A 14,244-nucleotide genomic window follows, 5' to 3' on the forward strand; every position below is an offset into this window, starting at 1 on the left:
TTTCTCTGAATATTCTGGGCATGAGAAACGCCAAGCAGGCCACAGTAATGCCACATTAATGTAGTGTGGCATGTTGGTGTCATCCATCCAATCTTACAGCTGGCACATTAAATTATGATTTTTGTAGGCATTGCTTCAACAGGTCCCAATGCCACTGGTTGTAAGATGCAGAACTGCATAATGATAGGCAGCTAAAGACAGAGCATCTCTCTTTTTTTTAATGGGAGATGGCTTAACTTGCAAAGTTTGAGCATGACCCAGGTTGCAATGCTACATGGAAGTGCAGGGGGAGTTGTATTTGCAAACACTTGCCATATTTCTTAAGTGTGTGTTGTTGTTGGTGATCATCCTAAAGGATTGGTAAAAGAGTGTCATTGCAAGTCCCAGGACTTATCTACACTTATGCTTTCCAAGTACAGATCCACACTTTAAAGTTATGTGTGCAACCACTCTTTTATTGCCCTGGAGCTTTCCCTGAGGAAACCTGCTCTTTGCCACCAAATCGGAGCAAGCGGCAGTCCATTGGAAACCTGAATGGACATTGGTTGGTCTTCAGCTTTAAAGAGTGGGTTTTCACAGGGAAAGCACTGGGGTGCAGAAAGAGCGCTCATAGAGCTTTAAATCACAGAGTTGTGCCTGAAAAGCGCAGGGCAAAAGGTACGTAAGCGTGGACAAGCCTCCAGACCTCAGTAGGCTCAGTGATACCTGCCCAGGAATGAAGCAGCATAGATGGATATGTGCAGAAGAGAGAAATGGTGTGTGGGATATCCATACTTTCCAGGTTGGCATGTACCTAGAATGCCTATTCAGGTATTCCTAAATCTCCCACATGATGATGAAGAGCAAGAACTAATGTGTTATCTTGTCCCCGTTGCTCTTCCTGATTTTCCAGGGTTCTAAATCACACAGTAGCCTACATGTGTACAGCAGGATCCCCACTGCAAAAGTTATTCCTCCAACTCATGAGGAATTTAAAACAGCTCAATAAGGTTATTGAGGAGCTTTTTTTTAATAAAAAAAATGCAGAGTGTCTTTGCTGGTAGTTTCTCAAAAATAATGCAGCAGTTAGAACTGATGCACAAGAATGTAGTGCCTTGCAATCAGGAGTGTTTTTATGGGTTAAACAATGGGGCTGAACCCCAGATCTTCTATGTAAGCTTCCAGATCTCCTGCACTGATACTTTTTAACTCATCCCCTTTACTTATAGGGTCCTGGGTGTGCTGCAAAATGTAGGACTGGCAGGACCTCAGCTACCTGGCAGTTGCATTTATCCAGAGCACTCCACGCATTTATGGAGATTTGTGTTGTGGGCTTGTGCACTGGGTCCTTTGAGTGATACCGCTGACTGCAGTCCTCCTCAAATGTGCAGTCTCTGTTCGTGGCAGAAGGTCAAACAATACAATTAAATTTTATGAATAATAAATAAATAAATAATTGATAATTCACCTCAAATAGGAAAATGTCACAGACTAAGAATACAACGAAAGAAACTTCTCACTGAGCAGAGTACCCAACTTTGGATCTTACTAGAAGGTTCTCAAATGGCCTTTGCATCTAGTTTGTGAAAACAGGCTCTGCAAAGCATTTTATGTCTTGGGGAAAGAATTCAAAAGGTTCTATCTGAAGATAGTCTTGCCATCTTTCAAAGCTGCTTTAGACAATTAATTCTGTGGGCCAGATCATTTTGTATGCATACTGTATGTGAGTTGATGTAGTTTCTAGGGGGTTGAGGTGAACTTCCAGTCAAAGTTGCAGTAAACGCTTATGAAGTTTATTCCTTGAAGAAACTTGTCACAGTCTGACCTTTATATGCCTTTTGAAGCTTTTTATTTCAATAGAATTCTTGATGGTTTATTTAATTCAATGCCTACCTTAGGGAGTGCCATTACTGTGTTGTATTTTGTTAATATTTTCAGATTTTTTTGTGGTTGAATCCTATGCTTATTTATTTTCTTTAATTTGAGGCAAGTCCCTCTCTGTCCATTGTATCATTATTTTGTTGGTTCCTTTTCTGTTGAATTTTAGCTAACAGTTTTGGGAATTTATCACCGTACCCTTGCTTTATCTGCTGTTTTGCTTCTTTCTGGAATTTCTGGTTGCTACTTTAAATAAACATGCAGGATGGCAGACTCAGTTAAGAAATGGAGAGTATAATTATTTAAAGAATAATGGTAATACTCTGGCATCACAAGGTCATAATACAGTCAGACTATGACAAGCTGAGTAGTGCAGCACTGATTTGACCTATTTGGTACACACTGAGAGCCCACCAAATCCCCAAGATACAACATGCCCCTGTTTGTGCTTCATTATGAGAATCAACCCTGGGAGAGGGAGAACATGTGAAATGACCACGTTCCTGGAGTCCTTGCGGTAACGGGAACAACTGGCACAAGTCTTGGAAGCTCAGTGGTACCTTAGAGGGAAGAAATCATGTTATGAGTTGGTTTCAATACATCACTTCCATTTGAGATAATCCAGGCTGAATTGTTTCTTACATAACTCAGAGAACACACTTCCTTAATGAGAGAAGCTTCACTTCAATTGCTGACACGTATGGAAGTGGAATGGTCGAACCCTGAATTAAAAAGTCTGTTTTCCATTTTCATTATGTATTTTATAAGTTAAATCCTTCCATTTTTAATAGATGAAAGATGAATTTGTTTTGTAAAACAGCTTCAGTTTTTAATATCCAAAGGAGTCACTAGATTAGTGAGTAACTGCATTGGAAAAGACTTGTGCATCGTGTTAGTTTCAAGTGACGCTGACCTTTCCTTGGGATGCTTCCTGTACTCCCAGCTGCATGTTACAGCATTCAGTCAGGAGCACACAAAGCTACTTTTTGGATGAGCCCCAAGTATACAATGTGATGATCAATTCACTTAAAAGTTAAGTGTTCCCACCCATCTGAATAGGCCTATGCATGTAGTTAGCTTCTTTCCAATAAATATGACCAAAGGCTACATCTTAGTGTGTGGACAACATTCACTGTGAGATGGTAATGATACAAAACAGATATAGTCAATATGTAGGTGTTTCAATGCTTTCCTTGAACAGAGCTAGTGTTATTAGAAATCATGTATATGTCAATATTAGAGATGTACTCCAGAAAATTTTGGTGGACCTGGATTTCTCTCTCAGTGTGTGTGTCCAGATTTCCACCTAACATCTGCCAAATCCAGCTTGGTTCTCTCATACTGAGAAGACATGAGAGACTGCAGGGCTGGGCTTAGACTTCTAGGACTGCTGTGGTCATGGCACCTATCGGTGCTGGAGCTGTGTTTGCAGCCTACCATATCCCTGAAATTTTCTGGATGCCCACCGGAACCCTCTAGATTCTAATGAAATCTCCAACACAGTGTGGCACAATTCTACCATGAGCAGAACTGCGAATCCATTCCCCCCCACATAAAAACCAGTCAGCCACAGAGTACTTTTTCCTTTTCACAGAGAGGTCTTGCATTGGATAAGTTTCTGGAATGCCTTCTTGAAATCTTCGTTAAAGATTGTGTAAATCAAGGGGTTAACAAGAGAATTAATATATCCCAACCATGTCAGAAAATTATTCATTTCTTCTGAAATCTGACATCTTTCGCAGGTATTGACAACCACCTCCTTCACAAAGAAGGGGAGCCAGCAGATCACAAAGGCACCCAAAATTAAGCCAAGGGTAGTTGCTGCCTTTCTCTCTCTCGTGGTAGAAATCCGTTGCCTCTTCCATCCCTTTTCATTCTTGGACTCTGAATTGGGGCTTCGCAGGGAGATATGCATTCTGTCCAAATCTCCTGAACGGTTAGATGCTTTCCCTTTTGTGCATGATGCTGAGGAAGCTGGCTGGCAGCTTTTCTCAGATCCTTCCAGGAGACCCTGTCCATTCGCTTCCTCTTTGAGAACACGACTCACGCTCCTCCTGTGAAAAGTCTTAGCTGCCTTGTATATTTTGTAGTAAAGGATCAGAATCAAGGCCAGCGGGATGTAAAAGGCTCCAAACGTGGAGTAGATGGTAAAAACGATATGGTCATGCTTAATGATGCACTCGTCATCCCTGCTGGCAGCCTGGTGCCGCCAAAACAATGGCGGCATTGAGATGAAGACGGAAATGACCCACATGACGGCAATCATGACGCCTGCCCGCTTAGGGGTTCGCTTCCTGGCATACTCCACAGCATCTGTGATTGCTCGGTAGCGATCCAAAGCGATGGCCGACAGATGCAAGATGGAACAGGTGCAGCAGGTAATGTCAACGCTGAGCCAAATGTCGCACATCACCTGGCCCATGATCCAGGTCTCTTTGACAATGTAGACAATGCTGAAGGGCATGACTAGGATGGCAACCAGAAAATCAGTGACTGCCAAGGAGCAAATTAAATAATTGGCAGGGTGGTGGAGCTTTCGGGTCACGATTATGGCAGTCATCACTAGAGAGTTGATGATAGTTGTCATCACTGCTAGCACAGAAAGTGTAAGAGAAACCAGAATCTTGGGTGTTACTTTCTTAAGTAGTTTTTCTGATGTGTCATTTTGTTCCAATGTATAATTTTGTTCAGTAAAGTTCAGGAAATCCATGATTGCCTTCCAGGCGATTTTTATCTAACGAATATACCTGTAGAGAAGTAAAAACAGTTTAGGAAACAGCAACTTGATATCTCAGAAATCTCACAATATACAGCAGATTTCAATATTCTCCCCTACTTTTCCCTGTAGTATTTTCCATGCCACATGTTTTTGTCCCAGACGTAGAAATGAGGAAATTGATTGGAATAACCAACCCCATATGGCTTCCTAAACCCTTACTGCAGTCACCACTTCCTTCTTCATTTATTTGGGGCGTGTGCAAGTAGGGAAAGATGCGAATAACTTAATCAAAGGGAGGATTTCAGCTAATCATACCAATCCTTTTGGATGACATCTAGATTGATAGCAGCATGTTGAGGTGACCACAAATGATTCGAGACTGAGAAAAACTACATTTTTTGTGCTACCATGTGCAGTATACATTTTAAAACAACCCCGCCACAAAAGAATCTTGGAAACTGCAGTTTGTTCCTCACAGAGCTCCATTTCCCAGCATCCTTGACAAACTATACTTCACTACTCTAGTAGCCGCTATTTTATAGCAGGGAAAAGTAACGACTACAATATTGGATTATATATAAAAAGTCATGCGGCTGAGTGAGTAATGCAAAAGATGTGAGCTCTGTAGCTGGCACTTAAAAAAAAAATATGCTTTGAAAGATATCTTTTTCTGTGGACAACGGAAACATATCTGCCTACACTAGAAGAGACTGGATCAATCAGAAGTGAAGCATGGCATGGAAGATTTTCTGCACTAGCAAGGTGGAAAGCATGTCTAGTCATTTCTGTCCTATTCTTTCCTCCCACAAATATAGACTAAGAAGAGTTCAAGGCTGTTGTAGCTTCTTTCTCTTTTAAGAAAGAGTCAGTAATGAGAAAACCCCAGGTCACTCTATAAATAATTACTTTCTTCTGTTCTGTTCTTCCAGCTTTTCAGAAGCAGGTTTTCTTTCTTGGATTCGGTCCTTTGGAAAAACGAGTCCAAACTAAAGGTATAGAAACTGCTACGCTTTCTAATTGCACTGATGCCAATTAAAACAACCACAGAGCAGAATCCCTATTTAAGTTAAGGAAACAGGGGGAAGATAACCAGCAAATAAGCAAGAAAATAGTGGAATTAGTGCTTGCATCACTGACTACTTTCACTTGGTGTGTTTTTCATCTTTCGCAAAAAAAGTGTTAATGCACAGGAGATTGTTCACACAGTACAGCTTTATGACATGTGAAATGTGCTCGTTAATTGATTCAGCTAAACATTTGGCTGCTTTCACTTAAGCAATGCCTCATTCAGTTTGCTCTACAAAAATGCTCTCTCTCTCTTTTTTTAAAGGAATATACCTACCTGGATGTGCTTTTACTGAAAAATGGATTTCAACGTATTTGTGGAGGGAAAGGGTTATCAGCAGGAATGCCCCTTCCGCCCATAAGGAGGGGGGGTTGCAGGCAGGTAACACGAGCCCTGCACGTGCACAGGGGATGGGGTCATCCCCTGGCACAGATTGGCTGAGCCCTGGGCGCGGTGCCCAGGCCGCCGGGCAACTGGCGCGGCGGCTTTGGGCGTGCCTGCTACACTTAAGCAGGACGCTCCCAGGGCTCAGCCTCTTGCTTCCTGCTCCCTTCGTCGCGTTTTTCCCGGCCCACCCTCCCTTTAGTTTGGGTAATAGTTTAGGCAGGATTGACGCTGCTATGGACCACGGTTGAGGGGCCTGGTAGGAATTTTCCCACTTGGCAAATTGGCTCCGCCTGGTGGTTTTTCGCCTACCTCGTAGCAATTTGTCACAACTTTGGTCTGGCAGTTAGGCATTGGATCTTAGGGTAGGTTGGAATGGTGGGGGGGAGGACTGGCCATCACCTCCCCCCAAAGGGCTGAAGGGTACTTCGATAAAGGAGTTCGGTGGGGTGTGACCACTGTCCGGAGCCGTGGAAGGTGAGGGCCCCAGGCACACCCCAGGCCGGTGATCGCAGGGTGAGTCCCTAGCTGATGTGCAGCAGCAGGGGCTCATCCATCGTGGTTAACCCTTCCCGGACTGCCAGCACTACGTACTGGAGTCTGATATAGTCGGCTGATCCAATGCCTAAGCCAATACCGCTCAACATCCGTAACCAATAAAGTTGTGGCCATTTATTTCCCATTTGAACCTTACTTATGGTGTCCTGTGTCTTATTTCACCGGGGGAGGGATCGGGTCCTTGACATGCAATTACTGATGACAGTGAAATTGGACCTCTGTGTTCAGAGGCAAGATCACTCTGAAAGCAGATACTGAAGATCAGGGGTGGCCAACTTCCAAGAGACTGCGATCTACTCACAGAGTTAAAAACTGGCAGTGATCTACCCCTTTTTGGGGGGTTCAGGTTGAGGTTGTTGAGCTTTTTTTAGGAAGGAAGGCCATCCATATTTTGGGGGGTTCGCATCAAAGTTGAGCTTTTTTTAGGGAGGAAAGCCCTGTTTTGGGGGCTTCAGGGCAAAGATGTAGAGCTTTTTTTAGGAGAGCCAAAGTTGCTGAGCTTCTTTGTGGGGAGCCACTGATCTACCAGTGATCTACCACAGACGTCCAGTGATCTACCAGTAGATCACGATCTACCTGTTGGACATGCCAGCTGAAGATGAACAAGAGGGTGAGGGGTTTGCCTTCAGAGGGAAATGGCTGGGTACTCATCAGATACAAGGTGGACCAGGTGATGGACATGTGTTCTAATCTAGCAGGACTCTTTTTATCTTCTTAATGTTTTCTAATCATCCCACTTTGCTCTGTTAATGCTGTTGTTTTGCAAACTCAAGGACGGCTGTGGTTTCCCTCCCAGTTAAATATGAAAGGAGGTTTATGTCCATAGCTCTGTGTGCTACTGCCTCTTGGTGTGGCGATGATGTAGTGAAAATGGGCAATTTATGCAGTGAGAACTACTCTATATCTAGGTCTATTTGCAATACAGTGGTGCCCCACTAGATGAAAATAATTCGTTCTGCAAATCTTTTCGTCTGGTGGTTTTTTCGTCTAGCGAAGCGGCAATGACAGCCGCGCTCCACTAAACGAAAAAAAAAGACGAAAAGTTTTCGTTTTGCGAAGCAGCCCCATTGACTTTTTCGTCTAGCGGGGCACCACTGTATTTTGACTTTTTACAAACATTCAAGGAAAATTTGACATATTTTTTTCCTGGGCTTTGGTAGCTGAGCTGCCTGCATACAGAACCAATGCCTTGGCCACCTGTCAAATGTGGCCCACAAGCGATGGGGGAGATCTGGATCTAGCCTGATTTAAGCATTATTTGAGAAACTTTGAGATTTAATACAAAAGCCTTCCAATGACATGGCATAGTTCTTTCTTCTTTCATAAACTAAATCCGTGGACTGGAGCTGTACTGCAGTTTCTTGGATTTGTATCAGCTAAAGGGCAACCTCATCTGTAGATAAGCACAATGAAACTAATTTAGATCACACAACTGAACAGCATCTCGCTGGAATATTTACCCTCGTAGCTTTGCAGAACTGTGCCAGCGATGGCCTTCTGGGTATATGCACCAAAAATAACTATAAAGCCGCATGCTGTTATCAACCAAACATATGCCAATCTACTAAGAATATGGGAAGGGGGGTGGGTGGGAGAGAGAGAAAAGCTGTAACCCCACAGCCTGACTTGGCTGGCCAGTCAAGTGTTGTGATAAACAAGTACCGTACTTACGTTCACAGAGACTGTGGGCATAATCCCATCTCATTTCAGTTAATAGTTCTGGATAGCTCTCAAACTGGGTAAACAAATCTTAGGAGTCCATTGGCAATTCAGTGTCAGCGTTCAGAGTCTCCAGTCACTTTTTGAAGTGGCTGCACGCACAGAGTGATCTGTATGCTTTTGGCAACGTGTGATGTGCAGTGTGTCTGAGGAGCTCTTTGGGGCATTTATTTCTCCTCTCTATTTGCTGATCCATAAAATGTTTAGGTGCAAATGAGGCTGCTATTGTGCAGAGACAGGATTCGGAAGGCTCCTGCCACACTGAGAGTGCACATACTGTATATTAGTGTAAAAATGAATGGTATTAGGGAAACTGCTTGGGGGAAAGGTGCCCATTAAGTAAAATTGCATACTTAAAAGTGCTGGTGAATTTTCATGAGAACGTTAAAAAAAAAAAGCCAACTGATGTGGGAATGTGGCAAAGTCAACTTAAGATTGAAAAAATAAGAAACTGAAGTTTACAGATTTATTCATCTTTAGGCTAGATCTGTTGCTTATTTCTGCCACTTCCTGTCATCTGCTCTCACCAACTTACCACTGTTTTCTACCCTCCTCAATGTTCCATTCACAAAATGCAATATAACTTAACATAACTAAAACATAAAATAAAAGAGTGACTAGCTTTTTCCAACAATGCTGTTCAGCCTACACTTGCCTACCCACAGGGCCCTGCTTCCTGCTCTCTGCAAGTGGAAGGAACGATCACACTTTCAGGGAGATAACGATCATGTTACTCTCACAAAGACTGACAAACACAGCTTTATCAAACAATGGTTACAGATCAAACCTTTTCCTGAAGCTCCATACATCAAGGTACACGTCAAAAAAGTCTATGCAATACAATCCAGTTCCAGTCTTAAGGTGATGGTTTGCTTTGAGTTTTCTCCGTGTCCAGCTGGGCTCTATTTTGGAAAGGTTGTGATTGCTTCTTATTTGCCATTCTGTAACAAAAAGGAGAAAAGAGTTCTTAGGACAACATCTCTAAGTGTTGTGTCTTGGGTTCATGGAACAATAACTCCAGCGACACTTCTTCGTGAACAGCTCTTTATTGTAAGGTAACCAACAGGACAGGACAAGACTGGGGAATAGGGGACAGGGAAAGCTCTATTTAAAGGCACACTGGTACAGAGAGGATAGATACATTTAAGCGGGAACCAATAATATTCGAACTTTCTGGCGGGACCCAATCAGGCTGTGGATTGTGCTTGTACTCTTAAACTGACCAATGACATTACTCCACCCGGCTGACAATATGTCTTAATTAATACACAACACTAAGTATCCTGGGTCTCCTCATATTTTTCTCAGTGCAACACACCATTTTAGGCAACAGCAATACCATACAAAGAGTCTATGGCAAATGAATTTTAAATTATGGCTCCAGATAAACACTCTACCTTCTGGTGAGCTAGTCTGGAGGGTTGGAAGAGGAGACTACTGCCAATATGCAAGCAATAGTGTGCTGAAGCCTGAGGACCAACCAGGCTGAGGAAATAGAAGGCATGAACATGCGCAGTGTGCCCCTTCTTTGCCAATGTTATTTCTGGGCTGCACACATCTTGGGTCTAAAGGAGATTTTTTTTAAAGGCCTCTGGGATGCACTCTCCCATGTTTAAAAAAGGAAACCTGGGCATTCCTGGCCTCCCCCTCAATGCTCCATTCACAAAATGCAATATAAGTAACATAACTAAAAAATAAAATAAAATAGTGACTAGCTTTTTCCAACAATGCTATTCAGCACTCTCCCCCAAAGTGCCCTCACTGGTCAAATCAATATTAATAAAAAGGGGTGAGGGAAGCTACTTGGTCAGAGAGGCAAGGGAGCTGCCTAATTTTGTAGCAGACTGTGGCTCTGCAGCTCAGTAGGCGGCTCTCCAAAGAAGCGTATGTGGGCATGCTCAGAAATTAAGGAAAGATTCTGATTTGGCTTACCAGGGCTTCAAAGCCTTTCCTCCTCCCCACCATATTCTGCACAAAAGAGCATGAAGCCTTGAATTTCCTTAAAGTAACAAGCCTAATTACAGTGGTACCTCAGGTTACAGACACTTCAGGTTACAAACTCCGCTAACCCAGAAATAACGCTTCAGGTTAAGAACTTTGCTTCAGGATAAGAACAGAAATTTTGCTCTGGCGGTGCAGCGGCAGCGGGAGGTCTCATTAGCTAAAGTGGTGATTAAGGTTAAGAACAGTTTCAGGTTAAGAACGGACCTCCAGAACAAATTAAGTTCTTAACCCGAGGTACCACTGTAAACCATATTGGTTGCATAGCCAGAGATTTTACTTGTAACAGGTTTACTAATTCTAAATCACAGGGTCTAGAGCAGGGGTCAGCAAACCTTTTCAGCAGGGGGCCGGTCCACTGTCCCTCAGACCTTGTGGGGGGCTGGACTATATTTTGAAAAAATATATGAACGAATTCCTGTGCCCCACAAATAACCCAGAGATGCGTTTTAAATAAAAGGATACATTCTACCCATGTAAAAACACGCTGATTCCTGGACCGTCTGCGGGCCGGATTTAGAAGGCGATTGGGCCGCATCCGGCCCCCGGGCCTTAGTTTGGGGACCCCTGGTTTAGAGAAAAATCCAAACAGCATCTAAATTTGCATCTTGCTTTCCTCAAATGTAAACAGGGGCTAAGCAGAATTGAAAGGGCAGGACTGGTGTGTGTGTGATTTTGGGGTTACTGGTGGGAATAAATGAGGACTAGGAAGGGGAATTCCTCCTGCGCTTGTGTATGTTGTTTGTTGTTTGTTTTTTTAAATCCAGCTCTGGACTTAATTGACTATACTGGATGACTTGAATTTACATGGTGATGTGTATTACTTCACCTACTTCAAAATGGGATAAGCAAGCCCTGCTGTGTTTAAGGGCCCTCTTGCCCATTTTGTAGGATGGGGTCCTGGACTTCTGCCTCAAAGCCCTGCCATAATACTACTGTGGATGGGCTCTTGCTTTCTGTGTGCAGCTGGATGTCAAGAGGAAGCTGTGCTCATATACTACCTGTTCTACAAGTACAACATCCTATAATACTCAGAAGAATGTAATTGGCGTCTGGTGGGGAGGGGAGGGGAGAGATCTGTGTCTAAGATCCCTTCAGCTTTTTCTTTTGTGCTTTACAAATGTGTGAAAGAAAAAAAAAACAGTTTCTGTCTTAACTTTTGAAAAATAAGGCAGTTTAAGCAACTCAAGTGGCAGAAAATTGAACTCCTTTACTTTTTTGACAGTAATATAGCAAGTGACACATAAAAAAATGCAGACTCTGTGAATCCCTGCATTTTCCACTTCAGAATGAGCAAACTGCATTTTCAAAGCCTCGACTGAAAGACATTTTATTTGTGCTGTTTTCTCCCCAGGATAGTTTTACTGAAATAAAGCTGCTCTCATAAGTGTTTCACTGAATCAGAAGCAAATGATGGTATGCAGGTGTTTGCCTGCAGATGATATTCTGTACAAAGTAAAAACTGAAAGTTTCTTGTTTATACTTGCTGTTTTGAGACAATGCCAAAAATTAACATTTCAAGTCAGTCCCATCCACCGTTTCTTGTCTGAGCATTATGAAGCACTCAGATTGATTATATGATCACGTATGTCTTCTAGAGTAATAGAACCAACTTTTAAAAATGATTACAGACAATGCTTTTTCATAATTGTTGTTTATCCCTAACTTCATTTTTAGAATGACTCAATATATTTCTCTTGGCTTACTCTTATTATGGGGTATAGTTTGCTGTCTTCCAATAGGCATTTAAAAAGCATTATTTCTATCAATACACCCAAACCATCAATTGCTGATTAGCAAGAGCACAAACTTTCATTATTTAGGTTAAAAGGATATGTCAGCACATATTTGTTAACTCTGTTTCCAAGCTCTATTGTTTAAAGCTTGCATAATCTCAATATTCTGATTGCAGTATGTGCATCGGTATGTGAAATTACTGTAGCTATTCTAGATCAGTTCGGATTAGGTATAAGAATGCGGGGTAAAGAAAAGGATCAAAAGTGAACCAAGATAATTCCATTCCTCATGCCAAGTGCTTTGTGTCTACACACTCTTCTGATTCCTTGGTCTGTGTCAGAGATGGGGAACCTTTGGCCCTTCAGATGTCGTTGGACTCCAACTCTCATTGGCCCCAGCTGACATGATCAATGTTTTGATTGTGACTATTCTTCCACTCACCAGTGTGGTGTAGTGGTTAAGAGCGGTAGACTCGTTATCTGGGGAACCGGGTTCGCGTCCCCGCTCCTCCACATGCAGCTGCTGGGTGACCTTGGGCTAGTCACACTTCTCTGAAGTCCCTCAGCCCCACTCACCTCACAGAGTGTTTGCTGTGGGGGAGGAAGGGAAAGGAGAATGTTAGCCGCTTTGAGACTCCTTCGGGTAGTGAAAAGCGGGATATCAAATCCAAACTACTCCTCCTCCTCCTCCTCCTCCTCCTCTTCTTCTTCTTCTTCTTCTTCTTCTTCTTCTTCTTCTTCTTCTTCTCCTTCTCCTTCTCCTTCTCCTCACTCTTCTGTTATGAGGGAGCATCGCTGTAATGGCCTCCCCACGTATGTTCATTAGAATGGGTCAGTGGTATCTGGTCATAGCTGTCAACCCTCCCTGCTGTTTCCCAATGCTATAATAAAGGGAATTTCCCGCAAAAAAATGGGAAAGGTTGACAGCTATGTATCTGGTGTCCAATATGACTAGTAGGGTGGAAGGCAGGAAGCCCAACAGCTGGTGGAGCCAGAGCCACTGACAGGCAGGGCCAACCAATTCAAGTTTTGTCCTGATCCTCCTCCTTGCTGTGTTTTACAAGGATATAGAGTGCAAATTTGTGCCCCATGGCATATTCTTTTGAGCATCATTTTATGCTTTGCATAGTCAGGTCTAAGACCAATCTTTTCTTTCTTTCTTTAACTGGGAAGCATTATGAATCATTTTTTTTTGGAACATCTAGTTCAGCATCCTTTTTACCACACCAATCAACCAGATTGGGAAGCCCACAAGGAGGACATGAGGGTAAGAGTTTCCTCCTGTTGTTGTTCTCCAGTAACTACTAGCTGAGAGCCATTAAGCCAAGCCATTTTATTTATATGACATTTCCCCCCTCAAAACACTGCTTTAAACACTCAAGAAAGCAAGAGGGTGCTAAAAATAGTTATTTAAATGTACTGAAGGGAGAGTCTGTGTTTATCTGCAGATGAACCTTGACAAAAACTCACTCTTAAATACGCCAACTCTCAAATTTCAGGCATTTTGATTACCAAACAAGGCCTTTTTCAACCTGCTGCACTAATTGTCATTCCTGATATGAAAATAACTGACTGTCACAAAAGCTTCTTTCTCTCGCATAATAACTTTTGACAACCTTGTGACATTTGACATAATGCTTACACAAGGGTGACTGACTTCAAAATGTCAACTGATTGTTCAGAATTAATAATGAAGGACTACTTTTAATTATAGTTTCACCGGTTCAAGCCAATCTACTTGTCTAAGATAATTAATTCAATTTTAAATGGGGCTGAGACATGGAAAACAGAACTCAGAACCATATTGAAAGTGCTACACAGTCCTAGAGAAAAGGTAGAGCTTTAAATTCAATAAATAATAATATACAATTATTAAAAATTATTCATAGCAACTCCAGAGAATGTTTTAAATTTCCAATTGTTGTGCAACAAATTATGCAAAACTGCAAGAATATTTCTTCAATCATACGCACTCGGTCAAGGCAAGATTTTGACAATTTACTGTGGATTGTGACTGTGCTTTTTATTTCTCTCTGTAGACTGTGATTAAAAAAAAAATACGGCTCCTATGTGCAGAATTTCCAGTGCAAAATAAGGGATGCATCATCAATTTGATTATTTTCTCATGGAGTTCAAAAAACGAGCATTGCCTTCCAACCAGAAGATACAGTGGGGGGCGGGCGGGCGGGGGGAGGCATGAAAAT

At 42.4% G+C, this 14,244-nt stretch overlaps 1 protein-coding gene across 1 annotated transcript in view; it reads right to left on the reverse strand.

The window, feature by feature from the left end:
* Positions 1–1,518: 1,518 nt before the first annotated feature.
* HTR1F (5-hydroxytryptamine receptor 1F) overlaps positions 1,519–14,244 on the reverse strand; it is a 115,345-nt gene continuing 102,619 nt past the window's right edge. The window contains exons 2-3 of the mRNA XM_033146818.1: positions 9,091–9,244; positions 1,519–4,604 (exon numbers count right to left, since the gene is read on the reverse strand). Coding sequence (XP_033002709.1) covers positions 3,446–4,567 — 1,122 coding nt within the window. The 5' untranslated portion in view covers positions 4,568–4,604; positions 9,091–9,244 and the 3' untranslated portion in view covers positions 1,519–3,445. The remainder of the gene's footprint in view (positions 4,605–9,090; positions 9,245–14,244) is intronic.

This window comes from Lacerta agilis, chromosome 4, assembly GCF_009819535.1.
Source record: "Lacerta agilis isolate rLacAgi1 chromosome 4, rLacAgi1.pri, whole genome shotgun sequence".
Lineage (NCBI taxonomy): Eukaryota > Metazoa > Chordata > Lepidosauria > Squamata > Lacertidae > Lacerta > Lacerta agilis.